Raw genomic sequence first — 4,129 nt, 5'->3', positions numbered from 1 at the left:
TTTTTTTTTTTTTTTTTTTTTTTTTTGTAGGTGAAAATTCTGTTCGTATGCAAAATGGCAAAATCAAATTGCTAATCTTCTTAGCTTAATTTTTAGATTAAACATACCTATTTTTCTCTATACTTAAAAGTCTATTTATAATTATACTATTAGTTAGCTTTATGGCATTTTCCATCTTTCACATAAGTTCTTAAGTGTATTAAATGGAAGCTTGCAGACAAAATAGTTTTCCCAGTACAGCGTCTGGTTCAAGAAGGTATCTCTTTTCACTAGAATTCTTAAACGCTCATATCTTTCTGAAGTCAAGAATGTGCTTAGGTCTCACTAAAGTACTTTTCTACAGCAGGACATTAATTGCAAATTAATCCATACTATAAAATCTTGAACCTATTTATATGAAAGTCCCAATACCTGCCATGTTAGATATACAGAGAAAGAAAAAAGGCAACTAAAATGTGCTTTCAAAAGTTAATGCACGCACAAATACAATATGGGAACATAAAGAATAGATGTCTGCATGGGAAATATTTTATTCACTATTAAAATTGGGTGGAGCGGAACCAGATGCAGTTCAATAAGAATAAATGCAGAGTGCTTCGTTTGGTGAAAAGTAACCAGTGACTTAGGTTAGGAGGTGATGTCCTGGCCAGCACAATGGCTGAAAGAAACCTTGGGGTTATGACTGATCACAGGATGAACATGAGCTGTCAGTGTGACACTGTAGTCAATGAAGCTAATGGCATATTGAGATGCATTAGCCCATGCGTCACGAGCAGGGCTAAGGAAGTGATGCTTCCTCTTTACTCGGTGCTGGTGAGACCCCAGCCAGAGTAGTGTGTCCCATTCTGGGTGCCACACTTTAAAAAAAAAAAAAGACATGGAGAATCTTGAAAGGGCCCAGAGAAGGGCCACAAGAATGGTTTAGGGCCTGGAGGATAAACTTTATGAGGAAAGACTAAGGGATCTGGAACTGTTCAGCCTGAGGAAGAGAAGACTTGTGTGTGGGGGGGGGGGCATGGACTTGGCCATCTATAAGTAAGTAAGGGGTAAATATCAGGAGCTGGGAGAGAAACTGTTCGCTAGGGCACCCCAGGGGAGGACAAGGAGCGATGGCCATAAACTGTTAGTGGAAGGTTTCAGGTTGGATGGAAGGAAAAACTTCTTTATGGTCAGGGTGTCCAGAATCTAGAATAAATAGACTTCCAAGGCTGGGGACAGCTCCACCTCCTTGGGAAGCATTTAAGAGAAGACTGGACAGACACCTTGCTGGGATCATTTGATTCCTGCCCAAGGCAGCGGGGTTGGAGGCAATCTTTCAAGGTCCCTTTCCAGCTATTAATTTCTAGGGGTTTTAGGATTTTTTCATACAAAGTTACCCAAAATATGTTGTATTGAAGAAAGGAAAAATCTTAGAGTCCATCAATTTAACTATGTTTTCCAAGAAAAAAGGTGATTCTTTACTTCTCAAACTCTTTTACACTAGTCCTTATTTAGTCTAAATAAGTCAATACCTTATTCAAATTTCTTGGCTTGCTAACTATAGCAAAATGTTAACCTATAATTAGATGCTGAGCAGAAACAGGTACGTTTCTTACCTTTTTATTCTGCTAACAGTACCCACATTTCCAGAAAAAATGGCAATAAGAATTTTAGTGTCTAATTCACTTACTTGAATTTGTGTGCCCTTGTTGGACTGACTTCCCAGAAACATGTGCCAAGTTATAGTAACTCTCATTGCCTCTGTTTTTAACTAGTACTCCTAGATCTTTGTTTTAATTGTATATTCAGAATAAATTATACATTCTTATTTGATCTATATTTTGAAATGTTAAAAGTGAACAAGAGTTTTGCTTACACCTTCCTTTTTTTTTTTTTGTAGGATATGCAGGTAACAGGAGTAGAAGATGACAGTAGGGCTCTAAATATAATCATTCACAAACCTGCATCTAGCCCCCACTCTAAACCCTTTCCCATCCTCCAAGCCACATTTATTTTTTCGGATCATATTCGCTGCATCATTGCAAAGCAGCGTCTTGCAAAGGGCCGTATCCAAGCTCGGCGTATGAAAATGCAGAGAATAGCAGGTAATTGGGTGCATGCTTTTTAATTTTATTTTTTTGAATCAATGCATCTCATGGAAGCTCATAACTGTCTGGTCTGATGGCCTCTACAAAGTCTCTGAAGTTCAAATTCCAGTGGCCTGCAGTATTGTAAAGTTGATGTCCAGTTTTTAGGCAATGGATCTTACACTGTAATAGGAGATATTGTTAATCCCTCTCCTGAAGACTGGAGGAATCATGTGACATCTTAGTTGCATCATGGAATGCTTTCCTGGAAGCAGTGCAGATGCTACAGTGACAAAAGCAGTTTAAGAAGCTACATAGAAAACAATATCAGCAGTTGGACTTTTATGTGGGTGTTAAGGGATGTTGGAAGGAGAGCTACTTTGAAATAGGCAGGAGGTTGCAATTGAAAATAAAGACAGCAAAGGGATAAAATGGAGCCCAATATTATGAGTGTTGGAACTATCCAGCAAATGTGTGGATGGATGAAGACTGGAGTATAGTGACAAAAGAGATGTGGAAGTGAAACACAGATTTCTATCTGTTCATCAATTTAATCTCAAGTATCTGCTAATAGGAAACAGAGCATCCAACCCCCCGCCCCCCAAAAACAAAACAAAATCCCAAACAAACAAAAAACAAAAAGTATTGAAGTAGTATTGAAATTAATGACTCAGGCCCAGCTGGTACTTATTCTGCCTATATTTTTAAAATCAATTCCTGGAATATTTCATTTTCTAGTAGTTATTTTATTAAGTACATTTGAAATATTCTTATGCTTCTAGTCCCAGGAGTTATAGCCTGTAGAATTCACTTCTTTAAATGTGTTTCTTGTATTTCAGTTTAAAATAAGTTCAGAGTTAGGATCTTAAACACTAGCACACACAATTGCACTAAAGCATCAAATGCACATGGAAAATCTTTGCCTGCCTACAGCAGATGACATATCTACAAATAAGTTGGCTTGCTGCAGTGCTATAACTAACATAAGACCTTTTTGATCCTATGTTACTAAAAATGTTTGAAGTGGTTTAAAATCACATATTTAGTGGAAAGACACTGCAGCAATACATTTTTCCTTCTATACTATATGCTTAGGTAGGCTTTCTTAGTATGTATGTGCATTTTTGGAGCCATTGTTGCTTGTTCTTTATAATTGCAGAGCATAATGAAACAACAAATAACTTGTATTTAGGAGAGGCAAGTATAAGCTGGTTATGCAGATTGGTCTGTAAATTAATTTCAGCACAAGAATTCTGGGTAAACTGTTGATGCAATTTTCCCATCTCCTTTATGTAGATCTGGTTAATAAAAACGTTTTGTTTTTACATAGCTCTTTTGGATCTTCCTGTCCAACCTTCAAATGAGGTGATGGGTTTTGGACATAGCTCTTCATCTACATCCCAGCACCTACCATTTAGATTTTATGACCAGTCACGACGTGGCAGCAATGACCCTACTGTACAGCGTTCAGTTTTTGCATCTGTTGACAAAGTCCCAGGTAAGACAGAACTTCTGATCAAAAAAAATTGTTGTACCATTTTGAATGTGTGATATACAGCCCAGTCTTTGCCTCTTGAAACTTTGATCATAGCCTGTTCCTAACCAGAAATGTGTGTTCCCCACTATTATGCTTTTAAAAATATTTTTCTTTTATCCATTAAATTTTATCAAGTGAAACGGTTGTATTTGCAGTCATTAAGTACAGATAAGTTTTCTCTGCACCTTGTGAATATGCATCTTAAATAAGGTGTAATTACTTGTATGTGTGTTATCTTCTTATTTTCCAAATTGTAAATGGGACTTATTTAAAAATATTTACAGCCTCAAACTTGGAGATGCTCAAAAATGTTGCTTATCAGATTGTGGTAATTTCATCTGCAGTGCAAGATGACCAGGGATCCTGGTTTTCCATGATAAAAAGTCACAAATGCTCTGATAAACCCCCCCCAAATCCATGATTAAAATGAAAGGCCCCTGCAGCCCTGCTAGAGGGGGCACCCAGCTGCCAGGGCTACAAGGCCAGGGACCTGGGTCCACAGCCCCCTGCTCCCCTGCAGGAGGTG

At 37.8% G+C, this 4,129-nt stretch overlaps 1 protein-coding gene across 5 annotated transcripts in view; it reads left to right on the top strand.

Moving 5' to 3' along the window:
* The window catches only part of CLEC16A (C-type lectin domain family 16 member A), a 226,372-nt gene that overhangs the window by 156,066 nt on the left and 66,177 nt on the right, over positions 1–4,129 (top strand). For 4 of the 5 annotated variants that reach the window (XM_019507458.1, XM_019507457.1, XM_019507456.1 and 1 more), the window contains 2 exons: positions 1,880–2,084; positions 3,397–3,632. In XM_019507458.1, coding sequence (XP_019363003.1) covers positions 1,880–2,084; positions 3,397–3,617 — 426 coding nt within the window. In that variant the 3' untranslated portion in view covers positions 3,618–3,632. Of the gene's footprint in view, positions 1–1,879; positions 2,085–3,396; positions 3,633–4,129 lie in introns of those variants that run through there. The other variant, XM_019507460.1, reaches the window with a different exon arrangement.

Source organism: Gavialis gangeticus, unplaced genomic scaffold (assembly GCF_001723915.1).
Source record: "Gavialis gangeticus isolate Ggan-Ray unplaced genomic scaffold, GavGan_comp1, whole genome shotgun sequence".
In the NCBI taxonomy this organism is placed as follows: domain Eukaryota; kingdom Metazoa; phylum Chordata; order Crocodylia; family Gavialidae; genus Gavialis; species Gavialis gangeticus.
This window is presented reverse-complemented; position numbering and strand designations above follow the sequence as displayed.